At 54.0% G+C, this 18521-nt stretch overlaps 1 protein-coding gene across 1 annotated transcript; it reads right to left on the bottom strand.

The window, feature by feature from the left end:
• Positions 1-5020: 5020 nt before the first annotated feature.
• ZFAND2A (zinc finger AN1-type containing 2A) lies at positions 5021-10634 on the bottom strand. Its single transcript, XM_042781032.1, has 6 exons — positions 10580-10634; positions 10004-10098; positions 8225-8356; positions 6272-6423; positions 5305-5388; positions 5021-5039 (listed from the first exon to the last, which is right to left on the bottom strand). Exons 1-6 carry the CDS (start codon positions 10632-10634, stop codon positions 5021-5023), a joined length of 537 nt encoding a protein of 178 aa, XP_042636966.1.
• Positions 10635-18521: the final 7887 nt, after the last annotated feature.

The raw sequence follows: 18521 nt of genomic DNA, 5'->3' as shown, positions 1-18521 counted from the left end.
TTGGCGTCGACACCCTGGGAACTGGCAAAGAGCCTCAAGCAGAGCTAGTGCCCTCCAGCTCTGCTTCTGGCGTTTCCTCACCAGCCTTTCATGCTTCCTCTTCCATGTGAACTTGAGCATCAGCTTGTCTAAGGAAGTTTGTTGGTATTTTTATTGGGATCATGTCAGATGCAGAAATTAATTTAGGGAAGACTGACATCTTTATAATGTTGTCTTTCCAAGAAAAACTCTTTGTCCAGTCAGTTAAGTTTACTTTTGTCTTTCATAAGAATGTTATTTTTTTTTATTATTGTGATTTGGATAAAAGTTTACAGCGCAAATTCATTTTCCATACAGTAGCTCACATATACTTTGTCTCATGACATTGACTGTAGTGTCCCACAATACAACAGCTCCCCTCCCACTTCCTCCCCATAGTTACCTCTTTCCTGTGTCCTTCCCTCCATACACTCATGCCCCCTGAGCTGTCTCCCTGTGTATACACGACCCTTCTATTCTCCCATGATTGGTCTCTCCAAGGAGTGTATCTACCTCACATAAATGTTCAGCTCATATGCCTATTGTTTGTCAGGCCCAACTCTTGAAGACTCTTGACCAGCCCCGGAAGCTCTGGCCCTTGAACTGAATGAAGCCAGTTTTTCTGAAATCAAAGTGACACAACTTTGACCACTTGTCTTTCTCCAGTGAATGTCATCTTCAAAGTTGTGACATTGTCATGGCTTTCCTCTGCGGGTCCCAGGATGGGACACGTCGGATTTCAATTGTAGCAGTCAGTAATCAGAACACAGGACTGGTGGGGTCCGCCCTGGATGGTTACATGCACATGGGCGACAGGCCATGAGCGCTCGGTGGGAGAGGTCTGGGCTCCGAACACAGTGGGGGCACTAGAGGATTTAAGGCCACGTAGCAGATGGAATTGCAGAGACGGGGACACGACGAGAGGGGCAGAAGGAGGCGACAACTAGTGCTTCGGAGGAAACTTCCAAGACTCACCCTCAGCTGTCTGAACGGGGTGTGCAGCATGCGTGGAGTGGCGGGACGTGGCTTTGCCTCCAGACACCAAAGCCCGCCTGGCCGTTGTTTTACGTGAACAGGTGAGGCGGCAGGAGGACTGCCCGAGCTGGGGGCAGGCCAGGGATCACGGGCACCAGCGAGTTCTCACGGCGCCGCGTGGTGTGTCCGCCAGACCCGGGACTTCGCGAGATGGAGACTTTGCGTTTTCCCAGAACGCAGCTCTTGTGCGCGCATCACTGTGGAAACTGACTTTCCAATGGCGCTTGGCCTGCAGGGAGGCGTAGTGCAAAACCGGGAAACAGGAGTGCCTCGCACCCCCTTAGGACTGGGCTGTCTTACCACGCCCCTTACCCCAGCCCTTAGCAGCAGCCAAAGCAGACTTACAGTCGCTTTACCGTCAGTGTGGCATCATAAGGAAACTGCCGTAAACGAAACAAAACCCTGCTTATCAGTCTGCTCTTGTTGTTTTTATATAAAGGTATGTTTTTGCAGCGTTGTACAAGAGAACTCTAACTTTTGTACTCTACGGGGACCTTCCAAGGTAGCTCAGCAGTGCGTGCAGCGCTCAGCACCGCTCCCCAAAACACCTTCTGACAGGGCGTGGCCCCCGGGCCCGGCCCGCCCTCCGCTTCGCTTTCTACAGCATCTATTGGACACACTGTGATGTTAAGTCTTCGTCACTTCCGCAGACACACGTTCATCTGGGGAGCGCTCAGCTCCGACCCAAACGCTAATTCCCAGCTCGGCGCCGCCACTCCGCGGAGCTCCCGAGTCCGTGGAAGACGTGCGGCCGCCCACCGCTTCCGGAAGTCAGCCGGAACCTGTCCCCGGACTGTGGTGGTGGGCTCTCGGCGGAAGGGCGCTTGGTAGCGTCACGAGAAAGAACCGGAAATACGCCCACTCTCCGAACGGCACGCGTTGCAGCGCAGCGGTGCGCCTCCTCCCTGGGCCCACAGTGCCCGGCGCGGCCCTCCCCGGCTACCAGAACGGCCTTCTGGTGACACCTTGTGACAGCGTCTGGTACTGCAGCCCGCGCGCCGGAGCACCGAGCAGCTCGGCTCAGCTGACCGCGGGCTCCCGGTAGGGCCAGGAGCCACTTCACGTGGCCCTCCTAGGATGGACTCAGAAGGGCTGCCAACCTGCCCCCGCCAAAGCCAGCCACTGGGAGCGCTGCTCCACTCTGTCACACACGGGCAGCTACTGGCTGGGCTTCTGGGTTGAAAGCATCTTCGGGTCCACTCCCCGCCTGCCACTCTATAGGAACTACACCCAACACATGGACATGGCCAGGGCCTCACCTAATTCCAAGCTTTTCACCTCCCAAGCCCTTTCTACCACCTACCGCTCAGCACTCCCAGTAAAGCACCCCAACAGCTCAGGAAATGACCCCCGACCCTGGACACATGCAAAGGTCATGCTAAGCTGGGTGTCCGGAAATCGATGGGCAGGAAATCGGGATGACTTTTTGGATGAAGCGTGGCACCTTCTATCAAAATTAAAGTATGGATGTTCTCTTCTGTGCAGTGAGCAACAGCAGCAGAGAGGCAGAAAGAATACGGCCAATCTGCTGTACGCGTGCAGCCAAGGATGAGAACTACTCCCGCTGGCGGGGAATGATGACAAAGTAAGGGAAAAGCAGCAAGGAATGGTGGTGGTGGTGGTTGGTATGTGCCCTCGAGTCGGACCCTACTCATATAGCGACCCTTCCTTGGGTTTCCGAGGCAGTATCTCTGGTAGCATAGTGGCTAAAGCACTTGACTGCTAACCAGAAGGCTGGCGGTTCAAACCCACCAGCCACTCCTCGGAAGGAAGGTTGGGCAATCCTACTTCCGTAGTGATACTGCCTTGGAAACCCAAGGAGGGGTCGCTATGAGTCAGGGCTGACTCGACGGCACATAACAACATCACTACAGAGTAGGTTGCCCCATCTGCCTTCCGAGGAGTGGCTGGTGGGTTTGAACCGCCATTCTTCTGGTTAGCAGTCAGGTGCCTTAGGCACTACACTACCAGAGCTCCTAATTTATAAACATAGGTCCTTATAAGCCATTCTGACCCACAGCGTTCCTAGCGGACAGAGGGGAACTGCCCCACAGGGTCTCCAAGGCTGTCAATCTCAGGTGTGAGAGGGAAAGGCCGGATCAGAGCCTCACTCCCCAGCACTCCAGAACAAAGCCACTATTTAGTGTCCGGTGGCACAGTGGTTAAAACATTGGGCTGCTAACCAAAAGGTCAGAGGTCTGAACCCACCACCAGCCACTCCAAAGAAGAAAGATGAGGCCGTCCGCTTTGGTAAAGACTGACAGCCTTGGAAACCCAGTGGGGCAGTTCTGCTCTGTCCTCTCGGGTCATTGTAAGTTGGAATCGACTCCATAGCAGTGGGTTTGGGTTTAGGTCTAGTAGCCACAGTAATAGACGGGGAAAAAAAAGGTGAGATTCACTTTATTACTATAGTATCTAAAATATTATCATGTAACAATATTTTTTAATGAAATATTTTAATTCTTATGGCATTATGTCTCCTACATACAGTGTGCTGTAAACCTCAATCTGGATTCTTAATTTTCATCAGAAACTCGGTCTGTGTTAAGATTTCATAAAATTACTACTGAAACAAGACTAGCACACTCATGTTCCATTCTTGGCACCTTTCTACCACCTGGATCACATGCTGCTTTTACAATTTTTATTTAAATAAAGTTTAGAATGCAGCTCCTCGGTTGCATGAGGGTTGCATGGGCTCCATGCATGTGTGGCCAGCAGCCATCACACTGGGCCACACAGCACACAAGCCACTGTCCAGTGTGGTCCCTGTGTCAGCAGCGTCAGCTTCACCTGGGACTTGTGCAGATCCTCAGAACCCCCAGACCTACAAGATCAGAGCTCCGGGCTGGGCCCCAGTGATTCTGATGCCCATGCGAGGTTGGGAACCACTGGTCTAGGACAGCACTAGGCAAGACACAGGGTAGAGACAGTATTAAGAGCCTAGTGACAGAATGGGATGGAGCTGCCACAGTTCCATGCAGATACGAAGCCAGAAAAAAGCGGTTGTGTTTGTTGGTCCAGGTACAGTACTGTCCCAGGGAGATGTCTGGAAGGTATGGCAGGACCACTTAGGCTCACTGCACCCCAACAGCTGGGGAAACGGAGACCCTCTTGGATGTGGGTGGCACCTGTCAGTATAAATCCAACACCACCATGTGTGCTGTCAGGGCTCATGGAACCTGCTCATTGCTGCGTGAAGTCAAGCCAGGCCAGAAGCAGTGCCAGGGTACCACATGTGTCCTGTTTCCGACTCAGGTGACGGGATGTGGAGTGCCACCTGTGTGGCCCTCCCCCCACATAACCCACAGTCAAGACCCTCCCTGCCATAGCAGCTTCTGGTGTGGAGACAGCCCGGGCCTCATCTTCAGCAGCTGGCGTTTGGTGGTGTTTCTCCTGGAGCTGAGGTTCTGGCCGGGACCAAGCGACACTGGTGCTGGCTGACAATGGTGCCGTGGCAGACACACACCTCTTCTCCTTTCAAAAGAAACTCCAGGCCCTCAGTCCCAGGACACATTCTCTCCAGCGGTGTGTCCATGGGCCACCTCCAGACCAGGTCTAATGAGCAGCCATGTCTCTCACTGTCCCTTCCTGGGCTCAGCTGGCCACAGCCACTATGGAACCACATGCTGAAGACAGAGCCCCAACCAGGCAGGGTCCCTGACCCACGACACATGACCTGGACATCCTCCTGCCGGGCAGACCCTTGTTCTTTGAGCTGCTTTGTTTATTTTTATGTTATTGTTTTGGGAAGGTGGTGTCATTTCAGGTTAGCCCACCTTAGACTATCACTCCACACCCTTTGGCTCATCCATACAAACTCTTTTGCCAGGTTTTCTTGGAATGGTTTTTGTAGAATCCCGACGGTTTGCCGTGGGAAGTAGGAAAGCACTACAGCGTGAAAGTGGCCCAGAGTTACAGCCGCCTACGAGGAGGTGACACGCGTGAGGATCAGGTACCAGCAGCGTCATCGCCTTACTTTCCACCTGGAAGAGAACACAAGCTTCACCGGTTCCGCAGGCTGGCTCAAGTCACGCAGCCGACCGTTCAGAAAGCAGCTATGAGATGCTCCCGCCAGCCGAGCTCATGCAGGAGTGAAACGCATCAGGTGTTTGGGGCTCCCGATGGTAACTTCCTCACGACGAGGTCACACACCACCAGCACATGCATGGTCAGCAACGCGTCACACTCCAAGGACTTGGCAACTTACTAAGAGCAGAGAACTGCTAACCCCTGTGCCCACTGCAATACCTGAGTCGCTGCGCCAGCCAGCCGGGGGAGAGTGTATTCAGCGCCCCTGAGGGCTTGGGCGCAGGAGCTCCTGGAACTGAACACCTGTGGGAATGCCAGGTGAGTACCATCCGTTCCCCCTGCACCTGCCCACCAACAAAGCCAGTCACTGATTCCACAGCTGGGTCCCCTGGTACCGGCTCGGGAAGGGACAACACCAGGGGCAATGAAACACCATTAAAAAGTTTAGCTTCTGGTTTTACCCGGCGGCACGTGCAAGGCAGTCCGTTAATATGACAAAGGCACTCTTGGTCAGTAACCCTAGATGCCACTCCACCCCCTGGTGCCCAACTGTCAGCCAAATGACAGACAGACCTGTGGGGTGAACATTTCCACCAGGGAGGTATGCCCACCCCTAAAACAGTCAACCACGTGAAATGAAAGGACAGCACATGCCCGGGGACAGGAGAGGAGGAGGAAGGAAAAGGGGGACAGGGAGGAAGTGGAGACAGCTGCTTCCTTGTAGGGATCAAAACCAATGTCAAGAAACAGACTGTGGATGACTTCCTTAACAGAAAGCCCATTTCCTCTGTCAGCCTTCACCCAAATCATAGCCAAGCCACCACGGTCATCCCTCTGGACTCCCACCGTCACTGGGCCACTTGCCAGCATCACCTGAATCCTCATTCAGTCTTCAGCCCACCAGGCCTCCTGAGCCACTTCCTTTCTAAGTATACCCTGCCCTCCCACTACCCAGCTAGGCAGAGGGATCACAGGGCAATGCTGTCTGCAAACTTGAGTGTGCTTATCCAGCCCCGAGCCCGTACCTGGCCAGAAGCCTGGATGTCTTACACAGTGCCCATCCAGCCCTGAGATGTCCCTCATCAGGAGCTCGGTGGGGGTGACACTCGGAGCTGCTCCCCCGCCCGCCCCGGGGTGGAAGCGATCTCCGTACACCTTAAGTCAGCCCTAGGCATCACGTTCTCACCCGGCTCTGCTGGGGGGGTGGCCTCCCCGCTGGCAGCCGTGGTCCAGAGGGTGTCTGTGCCGGAGGCAGAAGCTGCCGTGACACTCGTCACAGGCCACCTGTAGCATCTCTTTTCTCTTGCATCCTTCCTTTGAGCACCGGTATGTAAAAATCTGTGAAAACAAACGTTACACGCGCTCACTACCACATTGGTTTCGTTTCAGCGAGAAGGCTGAGCTGCATGGGATGCAGGTGAGTAGGAGTCACTCCACGTGCGAGTGTCAGGCAGTGATGAGCACTAGCTAGGGACGAATGCTGAGAAGTGACCAATGTGAAGGCAATGTATTAAGCTGGGGCCCTGGAAGCAGATCCTGAGAAAATGCTGGCAGGACCTAGGAGGGAGCCGGGCCAACAGCAGTGAGCTAGCACACGCAGACCCACAAAGGGCAGTGGGGCGGGCACACGCCTATATCCCACCCTCCCCAGTCAGGGTGGGGGTGCCCAGGAAGATCTGGCTCTCTGTGAAGCAAGAGAGGCTCCCGGACAAAGACAGAAGGGTGCTGCCTGCTGTGAGTGACCACCCAGCAGAAGCCAGGGTCCCAGAAAGCAGTGTGGGGATACAAGGGACATGGCAAGCACCGGGGCGCTGACGTCATCTGCATGGAGTGGGGAGCAGAGAGCGGGGACTCGTGCTGGAGGGGAGGTGGAGGAGAGGAAGCAGGGCTGCGAAGGCAGCTTGGAGGACGGCTGCTTGGACAGGGTTCTGGGTGGGGACCAAGGGCCCTCGAGTCCCTCCCTCCCGCTGAAGCCCCACAGCAGGCCTTCCTGGGTCCTGGTGAAGGGTCCACGGCTGGCAGCCGACTGATGCTCATTCCGAACAAGAAGAGCCCTTAAAAAGCCAACAACGCCCATGTGCGAGTTTGGGGGTGTGGATGGGGTACAGCTCCCCCAGAGCCTGAGGTCAACAGGGAGGCTCTGGGGGGGGCAACTGTGGAGCAGCCCGAGAGGCCTAGAGACCTGCGGTCCACAGGGACAGAACCAACCACCACATGCAACCAACAGCAACATGTAACACTGGTCCCAGCTCAGGCTCCTTGGATGCCTAGTGAAGGTGAAGACCTGACCCATGAACCGGCCCTGCTCCCTCCAGATCCTACAGACGTGGCAGAGAGCGAGCGTCTGCAAGGCAGGGGCGCCCAGGGTGAAGAATGGAGAGAGCCCAAGGAGCGGCATGAGGACGGGCAGTGATTCTGGGTGACGGGAGAGACCGGAGTGTGACTGTGGGCAGGCTCGGGGGCTGGGAGGGTCAGCAATTCAAGGAAGGGGGCCCATGGCAGGAGAGAAGTTGAGCGAGTCACGCAGAAGCTCCAGGGCCCAGGGAGGCCCAGTGCAGGCAGTGGGCAGGAGAACAGTGCTAGAGACAGGAGGGGACAGGGAAGGTGGGGAGACCTGGGCATGATTCTGTCGTGGGGCATGAGCTCTGGCCTCGGCTGACACTGTAGTCACTGTGAGAGTCTGAAGGCCAAGGGTGGACAAGACAAGCTCGAGACAGAATGCATCTCAGACCCCAAAAGACAACCAAGCAAAACCACGAGGAGCTGGAGGTGGTCGCCTGCAGGCACAGGCGTCCATGCTGTCCCTCACATGCTTGACTCTAAACCATCGGACGTCCAACTCAGACACAAACCCTGATGCTCTCCATGTCGGAGACCGAGTGCACCAAGCCCAGGCCTTCTGGCCTCTCCCAGGAGGAGCTCAGCAAGCAAACACATGCTGACAGGACAGCGCTGGAGAACTGGGCTGGGCCCTCATGTGACAGAAAACAGGTCGCTTCCTCCACACGAAGCAGAGCCCCATCCAGGTCCCTGATGCTGGGACGGGCTGTGCAGCTCCCAGCACAGGAGGACCTCCGTGTGTCACGTAGAGGACACTGGTCTGTGTCTCCGAGGCAGAGTTGTGCGACCTTGCGCTCACCTTCTCGCGACTCCTCCCAGCGTTGTGTCTGCAGTCCTGGTCCATGTGTTCTCCCACCACCACATCAGGCAGCTCCCCCTTCTTCACCGGGACAGGGCTGTTACAGAGCGGACACACTGGGACCTGGATGTCCTACACACACACAATGCAAGGCAGTGTTCCAGAGTCAGGGGGTGAAGCGCCACCGCCAGGAAAGGGCTGTGCTGTTCGCAGGGCACCGCTCTGACAGCCATGAGAAAGGGCACTGAGCTGCCCCAGGTTAAACCGAGTGGAGGTGCAACGGCAGTCAAGAAACCACAGCAGGAACCCGAAGACGGCCAGTCAACAGGCCTGGTGAAGACAGGGTCCGCTCAGGAAAATGGCGTCCTCCCATACCACCCCAGGGAGACAACAGGAACACACCAGCCTGAGATCAGCCAGCCCCCCACCATTGCCAGTGGCCTTTCCGGTCCTTATGCAAATTTCCAGTGTGGCTAACACCTGGTGAAAACTCGCTGGTGGGGCCTTCAGGGAGCGAGGCAGCTGCACTGGCCACTCCCGGGCCGACCCCAATCCCAGGCTCGGGGCCTCAGAGTGTCAACCTGTAGCTGAGGGCCACCAAAAAAACCCACTGCCATCGAGTCGATTCTGCCTCACGGGAACCCCCACTGGGTTTCTGAGTCTGTACATCTCTACGGAGATAGATCTTCCTCCTGCAGAGCAGCTAATGGGTTTGAACCACTGGCCTTCTGGTTAGCAGCCAAATGCCTTACGCACGGTGCCACCTGAACTCCTTTTGCAGCCCAGGCCAGGGACTAGGAAATGCTGATGATGGAGATGAGGAGCAGCCACCATGGTGCAAGTCCAGCACCTAGTTGTGGGGCAGGGAGGGCCACCAGGGGGCGCCCCTCCACTGGCCAACCCGCTAATGAATCAGTCCTGAGGCAGGGAGGAGAGGGCCACCAGGGGACACCCCTCCGCTGGCCAGTCGGCTGATGAAGAATCAGCCACTTTTTGTGTTCCTCAATTAGCTCTTGCTAAGGACATGGGTGATATAGTCTCCAGGCAAACTGGGTAACTGGCACCACATGCCCCACACCCCCAACCGTGGCTAGAAAAAGTTGAGTACCACAGGCTGGCCAGCACAAACCAAAGGGCTGCACGGGAAGGTGCCAAGGATTGAACCCATCTGGGGGCTGTCAGAGAGACAAGGCAGACAGGCCAGGCCACTGGAAGGTCAGGAACAAAGCCTGAGACCTTTGCACTTAGTGGGTTTGCCTTCTTAGGGCTGGTTACCAGTGTCCAGTACATTCCATCTGAATCATCGGACGATGAGTCAGGGCTGCAGAGCCAGCAGGGTGAGTAAGCAGGTCCGAGTCCACGGCAAGGGCTAGGCCATTCCCTGAACCCAGGGAGAGTGCTGTGCTTGGCCTGGGAGCAGTGAATCCAAGAAACCAAGTCTTAACGTGTAAAGAAGAGCAGAGAAGGTCAGGTGACACAGACTGACTGCAGGAGTTCCTACAGCCCACAGGAAATGAAAGCCTTAGTCGCTGTGGAACCATGCTGGCCGACAGCACTTCCTGTGAGGATGGAACGTTCTAGGCCTAGGCTGCCCAGGAGGGCGGTCACTGTCCACACGTGGCCACCTGACACCTGAAGCCAGTCACCACAAAACTGAACGTTTCATTTGACATCCTTATCATCAGTTTAAACAGCCCCCACAGCTGTGTCTATGCTACTGGACAGCACAGTGCTTGAGAGTGAAGACCAGCATCTTCTGAACGGAGTGAAAGGACTTACCTTTCTGAATGCAAAGGGACATCTGTGTGCAGCCAACGTAAAGTGGTCCTTACAGAAATCCTGTTTGCACGCATCACACGTAAGTGGAAGAAAATCTGAACAATAACGAGGGGAAGAAAACAAAACAGACAAAGGTTTAAAAACTAGGACAAGAGGACTGCAGGTCACATCAAGAGGGGGCCCCCAGATTCGGAGCTTCCCAAGTGTCAGGTGGACACATCCTGGAGGCACCAAAGGTGAGAGGAGAAGCACTCAGGGTCATGAATTTCACAACACAAACACCACACATGCATTGTGCTTTAGCTATTGTTTTGAAACGTGTCTCACCCCACGTGGAATTGCACCTATTTCAGGGGCATGCTGCTGTCCCTTCAGCCCTGCCCGGTGGCCCAGCACCTGGCGTTAGGTGGGTGCTCACTGCGTTACTGAGCAGAGCCTGGGCCTTGTGCCAGGTGCCCGGTCCCGGAAGGCAGGGAGGCGGACATAGCACACCATCAGTGGGGCAGCTGCCCCCGCACCACACACAATGGCCAACACCGCCCTTGTTTCCCACTGAGCTCCCTCAGAGCTGCTCACCCAGCTGCTTGCACGTGTTTTCCGAACAGTGCTTTCCTAAATCAGGGAACTCCATTGGAGAGAGGTGTTCAAGACGTGGCTAGCAGAGTTCAATGTCACCTGCAAGAACGAGCACAGCGGGAGGAAAGCAATGACTGTGGATCTCAGCCACTGGGACTTACACGTCCCCGCAAACGCATAAACAAGCACTCCCCGGGGCTTCGACCACGAGACGTCCTGGAAGCACCACCCATCCTGCCGCCTTTCAGCAAAGAGGAAAACACATCCTGTAGCACAAGTCCCAGCTTCACGGCCACTCGGAGGCAACTCCCTGAGACAGACAGTTTCTCGGTCCATTTAATTCTCTGTGTGTAGCTCAGGACAGGTTGGGTCTTCAGGAGACCCCATTCACCTTGTGCTGGCTGGGGCTTCCTGCGTTCTAGCTACACAGCTGCCACAGGGAACTTAAACGCACCATCCCCCATTAGAGGTGCTTGTTCATATCTACAACAGGGCCTGTTACCAGGCACCCAATCACAGCAAGGGACCGCACTGCCCACAGAGATTTCCCCATCACTGCTTTAACTCCCACAGGCGCTCAGCTTTACTTGCCTTCACTGCTCCCATGCAACAGTGACAGTAACCTACAGCTGGTCAGGGAGGCCAACCTAAACCACACCCACTGCCGTGGAGTTGATTCCCACTCACAGCGCCCCTAGAGGACAGAGTGGAACTGCCCCACAGGGTTTCCAAGGCTGCCAATCTTCATGGAAGCAAAGCCCAAACCACATCCACTACTGTGGAGTCAATTCTGACCCACAGCGCCCCTAGAGGACAGAGTGGAACTGCCCCACAGGGTCTCCAAGGCTGTCAGTCTTCATGGAAGCAAAGCCCAAACCACACCCACTGCCGTGGAGTCCATTCTGACCCACAGCGTCCCTAGAGGACAGAGTGGAACTGCCCACAGGGTCTCCAAGGCTGTCAATCTTCACGGAAGCACACCTTTCTCCCATCCACTAGTTGGTGGGTTCAAGCCACAGACCTTTCTATTAGCAGTTGAGCTCTTTAACCATGGTACCACCACGGCTCCCTCAGGGAGACCAGCAAGCAGTTAACTCATCATGAAAAACAGGTAGCCTACTGGTGAATTACTGGACTTAACTCCGAGGCCCTCCATTACCTGGTGCTCACCAAACCTCTCCAAACTCTTCCTCCTCCCAGAATTTAAGTCCAAGGGCCTTTTGGGAACCTTCCCATCAGCTCCCCCCTCTGCTGGGAGCCCTCCGCCACCACGCTCTTCCCGCAGCCAGCATCCACTCCTCCCCGCTCACGTCTCCGTTTAGGACCTTTCTGAGCCCTCTCCGCCACCCCTGTAGGTCACACATCTTCTGCCCTCCAAGGAGCCTGCCGTTGTTTCCCGCGCCTACTCCCAGCTTGCAGCTACATGACTTCACTCAGAGCTTCGGGGAGGGCAGGGACCAGGTCGGTTCTGCCCACCGCTGAACCAGAAAGGCACAGCGCACGGCCCGACAGAGCAGACGTCCTGGAACCCTGTGTTCAAGGGACTGACCAGCATCTGATGTCAACCCCGAAGTGCCTTTGTCCTCGACAGCCAGCGGATCCCTTTGCCGTGACATGAATGCCCCATACGTAGGAGGCCGGGACCCGAGAGAAGAGCAAGGATGCATGTCGTTGGGCTTAAGAGGCTCACGATCGCCGTTAACACCTGAATCTGCTTTAAGACGCCTTCAACATGCCCTCGGCTCTTCCCCGGTCCCGGCCCAGCCCCGTACCTGGCTGGCGGCGCAGCACGGACAGCTGGGAAGGCGAGCGGAAGGCAGAGACGGAAAACCGAGTTTCCCTTGTCCGTGCCAGTCCCTGTGAGCCAGGCAAAAAGGAGGAGGGAGACGGCAGACAGGACCCGGTAGCCGGGCGGAGGCCAAGGCGCGGCCGAACCCACAGGAAGGTGCAGCATCTCGTAGGTAGCAGTGTCCGTCCATTTATTCCCAAACTGTCTCGTCAGCGCGCCGCCGCGGCCGTGTCATTCCCGGCGCATTCCGATGACGCGTCGGGCAGCCGGCCAATCCCGTCCCGCAGCGGCCCGACGCTCCGCCCCGTTCCTGGAACAATCCGGCGGCTTCTCGGAGCCCTCGCTCGGGGTCCGCCAGCGCGGTGGCGCCGAGTCACGGTGAGACGAGGCCTCCCGCGCCGTGGCGCCGAGTCACGGTGCGACGGGGCCGACCGCGACGTGGCGCTTAGTCACGGTGAGGCGACAATGTTCGGGCGCGGGAAAGCTGAGTCGGGCAGGCGAGGCTGCCACACTGGCGGCCCCCACAACAGACGGGTGCACCCCAAGTTAGGCCGCGGCCCTGCGGCCTTGGAGGCGCCCCGGAGCGGCTACAGTAAGGTACGACGCCCGTCCAGGCCCAGGCCCGCGGCCTTGGCCCCTCGTGACGACAGCGCATCACCGCAACCCACGTGGAGCGCGGGTCGGTGGAGGGGTCGCCCGACGAATGTCGTGCGCCCCTGGACATGACGGGGACTGCGAGGGAACCTTGACCGGGTGATGGGCCGATGTTGCCCAGGAAGGCGCCCAAGGCCCAGGATGCACCGGAAGAGCAGAGGGCAGGTCCCGCGGTGGAAAGCTGGAGTGGCAGGACCTTGCATGCCCTGGGCAGTGCTTGGGGGCCTGTAGAAGAAAGCATCTATCTTGAAAAGCACTCATCCTGAGGTTATTTCACACTTGCACAGAAGTCACCAGAATGGCCCAGGACACTTTTGCACCCCGGCTCCCAGGTTCTGCAGTTAACATGTCACATTTGTATCCTCACACCCCCCTGGTCATAAACGCACAGAGACGTGCACATCCCTGTTGTGGTGGATGTGTGTCTGAACGGTTGGAAAGTGAGATGTAGACATGGTGCCTCGTCACCCCAGTCTCCAGTGTGCATTCCCCACAACGGCCGCTGTCCTGCATAACCACTGTCCAGAGGAGGTCAGAACATCAACATTGAGAGGACACAGGTTCAGTCCACAGCCCCTGTTTAGAGCACCACTGCCTCACCAATGTCCCCTTTCCCTTGTGCCCCAACAGTGAAGTGCTGGGCTGCTAACTTAAAGGCTGGGTTCAACACCACCCACCTCCCAGAAGCTTTGTGGAAGAAAGCTCTAGCAGTCTGCTTCATAAAGAGAAGAGCCCAGAAAGCCCCATGAGGCATTCTCTCACAGGGGCTTGCTAGGGCTCAGAATTGACTCATTGGCGCCCAACAAAAACAGTCCTGTCCAAGGTCACACCTCCACGCCGGAAGGCTCATTTTAAGCCTGACAGAGTGACAAAACTAACCATCCTCACATTAGAGTTCTACACACTTAGGCTCTAGATGTTTCCTGTCCTCAACAGCCTTTATTAAAAGGCACAGATCTTCCGTTCGGGGTCCCTTCCAATGATCCTCCAGAGCCAGGCTCAGGTGCTGTTCCCCTGGCAGGCAGACCACAACAGTGGTGCTCAGCTCTTCCTGACACAGAGCTTTCAAGCAGACACAGGATTCCAGCCATCCCACCACTGGTGATGTTCCTGTTGATCCCTGGCTCTGGGGCTGTCTGCCAGGTTTCTCCACCATAATAAAGCCACTGTTTTTTTATTTGTAAATCTATTAGTATTTTATAGGGAGACAGTCCCCGATTACACTATTAATAATCTTGTTCTTCATCAGACCTCCTCCCACCAATCTTAACCTCCAGGGATGACTTTACCTGAATCACTGTGGTCATTATCAATAGTAACTTTTTTTTTTACTTCCATTATTTATTCTGTGTATTAGCTAGCATTCTGTGAGGGAGAGATTTCCCTTCTCCATTTATCTTTTACTCATTCATTTATTTTTATCAGTCTGGACTCATGGATTTCTATTTTACTTACGAGTAGTGTTCTGTTCCTCTTATTTGTTTTGATGTTTGTGTTGTCTCTGATTTGGTCAGTGAGAGCCCCTGTGAGTTGACTCCTGAATCCTTTTGTTATCTCTTCACGATTCTCTGCATTTTTCCTTATTCTCCAGCACAAGGTGTCCCAGGCTTGTTTTATACTCTTCCTGCACTTCACATATAATCAGTCACTTCTTCAAATAGTCCTGGTTCCTTTGAGTAGAGGGTGGTATTTACAAACCAGGAGTTGGGGCCCTTGGTGCTTGCAAACAGGTCAGGGAGTCAGCACCTTCTGACCTCCTCTAACTTCACGAGAGAAAGGCAGAATCCCCAAGGCTACTCCTGAGAGGCCAGACAGGCCGCCACCCTCCAGCCTTTTACACTTCTGACACCAGCTGTCCTGCCTACGGCACTCACTGTTTCTGTGCTAGGTTTGATAATTCGTTGCAGTGGCCACACAGAACTCACAAACAGTACTCATGGTTATGGGGTTTATTAGAGAAGTATCAGAAACCAAACTCACTGCTGTCGAGTTGGATCCGACTCATAGTGACCCCTCCTAGGGTTTCTGAGGCAGTATCACTACGGAAGTAGATTGCCCAACCTTCCTTCCGAGGAGTGGCTGGTGGGTTTGAACCGCCAGCCTTTGGGTTAGCAGTCAAATGCCTTAGGCACTATGCCACCAGAGCTTACAATTCAGGTTCAGGAACGTACTCAGGATACAATTCTTTGACTAGGACAGTCTCCCTTCTGCTATGCCTTCAGGCTCACCTCTCTGGCCCTTGGCCTCTCAGCCTGGCCTGTGCTTGGTCAAGTGTTAAAAGCTCTTTTAGCTCTTCTGATAGGTACACCTACATGTACCCCACTCCTCTAGCAAGCATCCTGCCCAGAGGTACTCAGCTTTCTCACTCCCTGGGCCAGAAAGCCTGCTGCTCTGTCTCCTACCTCTTGGTTCCTCTGCTGCTGTCTCTCAGCCAGGCGTCTCTTCAGCCAAGGAGGTCCAGCGCAGGGATCTCGGGTCCAAGGACGCAGCACTCCATCCACTTCACCTCTGGCTCTTCTTTCTTGCTGGCAGTGAGACTCCCCTTTTCTGCCTCTAGGAAGGCTCATTTTAAGCCTGACAGAGTGACAGAACTAACCATCCTCACGTTAGAATTCTACACACCTTGTTTGCATGGTCCCACCCAGTCATCTGGAGGGAGTCACAAAGGCTGTGGCTAGAAAAGCCACCCGGACAATTCACTGCAGCACAGTGCTTATAGCTGCAGGGGTGTGATGGCTTCTAGGCCCTCTAAGTGGACACAGGCTGAGAATACCTATGTGCTTGCACATCCACACAGTCAATGTGGATTCCCTGTGGGGGTCATCACCAACCGTGGATAACATTAAGAAGACTGGGAATTCCAGAATACTTCATTGTGCTCGTGCGGAACCTGTACATGGACCAGCAGGCAGTCACTCAGATTGAACAAGGACATACGGCATGGTTCAGAAACAGAGGGTGTACGATACGTCTGTATCTTTTCACTTTTTTTTTTTTTAATTCAATCTGTACGCAGAACAAATAATCTGAGAAGCTGGACTGTATGAACAGGAGCCCTGCATCAGGACTGGAGAAAAGCTCATCCCCAGCCTGCAATATGCAGATGATACAACCTTGCTTCCCAGAAATGAAGATGATTTGAGGTAATTATGATGAAGGTTAAAGACTGCAACTTGCAGTATGGATTATACCTGAACGTGAAGAAAACGAAAATCCTTACAGCTGGACCAGTGAGCAACATCATGACAAATGAAGAAGAAATTGAAGTTGTCAGTGATTTCATTTTACTTGAGTCAGAAATCAGCATCCATGGAAGCTGTTGTTGTTAGGTGCCGTAGAGTCACCTCTGACTCACAGCGACCCTATGCACAGCAGAACAAAACGCTGCCTGGTCCGGCCCCAGCTCTGTGATCCTTGCTGTACTTGAGCCCATCGCCGCAGCCACCGTGTCAATCCATCTTGTTGAGGGCCTTCCTCTCTTTCGTCAACTCTCCACCTTGCCAAGCATGACATCCTTCTCTAGGAAATGGTCCCTTCTGACAACATGACCAAAGTAGGTGTGACAAAGTCTGGCCATTTTCACTTCCAAGGAGCATTCCAGCTGCTCTTCCTCCAGGTCAGATCTGTTAGTTCTTTTAGCAGTCCATGGTACTCTCAGCCTCTCAGCATTCTTTGCCAGCACCACAACTCAAAAGCATCAATTCTTCTTCAGTCTTCCTTATTCATTGTCCAGCTCTCACATGCATATGAGGCAATTTAAAACATCATGGCTTGTGTCAGGTGCACCTTAGTCCTTAAGGAGACGTCTTTGTTCCTCAGCACTTGAAAGAGATCCTTTGCAGCCGACTTGCCCAGTGCTATACGTCATCTGATGTCCTAACTGCTGCTTCCATTGGCGTCAATTGTAGAACCAAGTAATGTGAAGTCTTTGACAACTTCAATCTTTTCTCCATGGAAGCAGAAGTCAAGAAATCAAATCTGTAGGAAAAGACCTCTTTAAAGCTTTGAAAAGCAAAGATGTCTTTTCAGTCCCCTCATATGCCTGTGAAAGCTGAACAATGAAAAAGGAAGACAAAGGAATTTTTGCATTTGAACTGTGGTGTTGGCAAAAAATATTGACTCTACTGTGGACGGCAGAAGACCAAACAAATCAATCTCAGAAGAAAAGCAACTGTATGTTTCTGAGAGGCAAGAATTGTGCTTCCTCGGCTCATTTACTTTGGACGTGTCATCAGGAAAGACCAATTTTCAGAAATGGACACCAAGTCTGATGAAGTAGAAGATCAGCAAACATGAGGGAAACCCTGTACGATGTGTATTAACCATGATAACCCAAACAGTGGGCTCAGCCACGCCAGCAACATGAAGATGGCACAGGACCGGGTAGCATTTCAGTCTGTTACACGTGGGATCACCTGGAGTCGGTGCCAACTCAGCGGCAGCTAGCAACGGTGTGCTCACGCACACGCATGTACACACATGCATAAACATGTCTGTTACACGTGGGATCGCCAGGAGTCGGCGCCAACTCAGCGGCAGCTAGCAACAGTGTGCACATGCATACATGCATGCACACACACATGTTACACGGGATTGTTATCCAAGAAATGTTAGGCGGGAAGGTTGAGCAGGGGCCATCAGAGGGCAGGCCCAAAGGGAGGAAAAAAGGAAAAGAGGTGGAATCTTTTCAAAAAGCTAATAAGCTAACACCTGCAGAACCTGTCAACCACCTGCATAGCCTGCCAATCCTAATTATGCAGAACAACCACAGGCTCAGGAAATTTGTTTCCTGAGGTTTCGGGAAAGTCCCTAACTTGGAACATGTGCTAAAGCCCCATGTTCTCACCCAGACCTACTTTCATATCATAATATCATCATAATATAATTAACACTGCGTTCTTTTTGCAGTTTTAGTCTTTTGCACACTGGGTGAGCACAGAAGGGCTCTCAGGGACCTGTCAATCAACCTGTCAGTCAACCTGTTGATAAAGGGACTTACCCTGCCTTAAGAACATCCCTCACACCTTTCCACACCCCTTATAGGAAATAAAAAACCTGCAGAAGTTGAACAGCTTGGGGTCTTAGTCAATTTCTGCAGACTAAGACCCGTTCAGTCTCTGGGATGTATTATGCTTATAATAAAGACTTGCATGCTTTGTGATTGATGCTTGAAATGCAAGTTTGTTAATGTGCCTCCAACATCTTCGCCAACCATCACCTGCTCCTGCTGCCCACTTGTGGATCACCTGCTTGTGGAGATTCTTCCCATAAGTAGGGTGAGGCCAGGGATCAAGGCTAGTCACTCCGAATAACAGGATCGCCAGGAGTTCAAGCCAACTCAGCAGTAGCTAACAACAGCACGCACACATGCACACGCACACACATAAACGCATGCACACACATATATAAACACGTCTGTTACACACAGGGTCACCAGGAGTTGGGGCCAACTCAGAGGCAGCTAACAACAGTGTGCACACACGTACATGCACACACGTG

Source organism: Orycteropus afer, unplaced genomic scaffold (genome assembly GCF_000298275.1).
Source record: "Orycteropus afer afer isolate SDZICR_OR568_19922 unplaced genomic scaffold, OryAfe1.0 scaffold00006, whole genome shotgun sequence".
In the NCBI taxonomy this organism is placed as follows: Eukaryota; Metazoa; Chordata; class Mammalia; order Tubulidentata; family Orycteropodidae; genus Orycteropus; species Orycteropus afer.
Note: the sequence above shows the minus strand (reverse complement) of the source record. Positions and strands in the feature narration are given on the sequence as shown.